At 73.0% G+C, this 733-nt stretch overlaps 1 protein-coding gene across 1 annotated transcript in view; it reads right to left on the bottom strand.

Moving 5' to 3' along the window:
* The window catches only part of VOLCADRAFT_98385 (uncharacterized protein), a gene marked incomplete at both ends in the record, with an annotated part of 2,024 nt that overhangs the window by 263 nt on the left and 1,028 nt on the right, over positions 1 to 733 (bottom strand). Inside the window, one exon of the mRNA XM_002957243.1 lies at positions 20 to 700. Coding sequence (XP_002957289.1) covers positions 20 to 700 — 681 coding nt within the window. The remainder of the gene's footprint in view (positions 1 to 19; positions 701 to 733) is intronic.

Genomic DNA, 733 nt, shown 5'->3' with positions numbered 1-733 from the left:
GCGGAGTTGTGGCCCCCACCAGCAGCCGGCAGCCCCCCTCCTGAACAGCCCTCTGCGGAGTTGTGGCCCCCACCAGCAGCCGGCAGCCCCCCTCCCGAACAGCCCTCTGCGGAGTTGTGGCCCCCACCAGCAGCCGACAGCCCCCCTCCTGAACAGCCCTCTGCGGAGTTGTGGCCCCCACCAGCAGCCGGCAGCCCCCCTCCTGAACAGCCCTCTGCGGAGTTGTGGCCCCCACCAGCAGCCGGCAGCCCCCCTCCTGAACAGCCCTCCGCGGAGTTGTGGCCCCCACCAGCAGCCGACAGCCCCCCTCCTGAACAGCCCTCCGCGGAGTTGTGGCCCCCACCAGCAGCCGACAGCCCCCCTCCTGAACAGCCCTCCGCGGAGTTGTGGCCCCCACCAGCAGCCGGCAGCCCCCCTCCTGAACAGCCCTCTGCGGAGTTGTGGCCCCCACCAGCAGCCGGCAGCCCCCCTCCTGAACAGCCCTCTGCGGAGTTGTGGCCCCCACCAGCAGCCGGCAGCCCCCCTCCGGAACAGCCCTCTGCGGAGTTGTGGCCCCCACCAGCAGCCGGCAGCCCCCCTCCCGAACAGCCCTCTGCGGAGTTGTGGCCCCCACCAGCAGCCGGCAGCCCCCCTCCCGAACAGCCCTCTGCGGAGTTGTGGCCCCCACCAGCAGCCGGCAGCCCCCCTCCCGATCAGCCCTCTGCGGAGTTGTGGCCCCCACCAGCAGCCGGCA

Source organism: Volvox carteri (assembly GCF_000143455.1).
Source record: "Volvox carteri f. nagariensis unplaced genomic scaffold VOLCAscaffold_71, whole genome shotgun sequence".
NCBI lineage: Eukaryota > Viridiplantae > Chlorophyta > Chlorophyceae > Chlamydomonadales > Volvocaceae > Volvox > Volvox carteri.
This window is presented reverse-complemented; position numbering and strand designations above follow the sequence as displayed.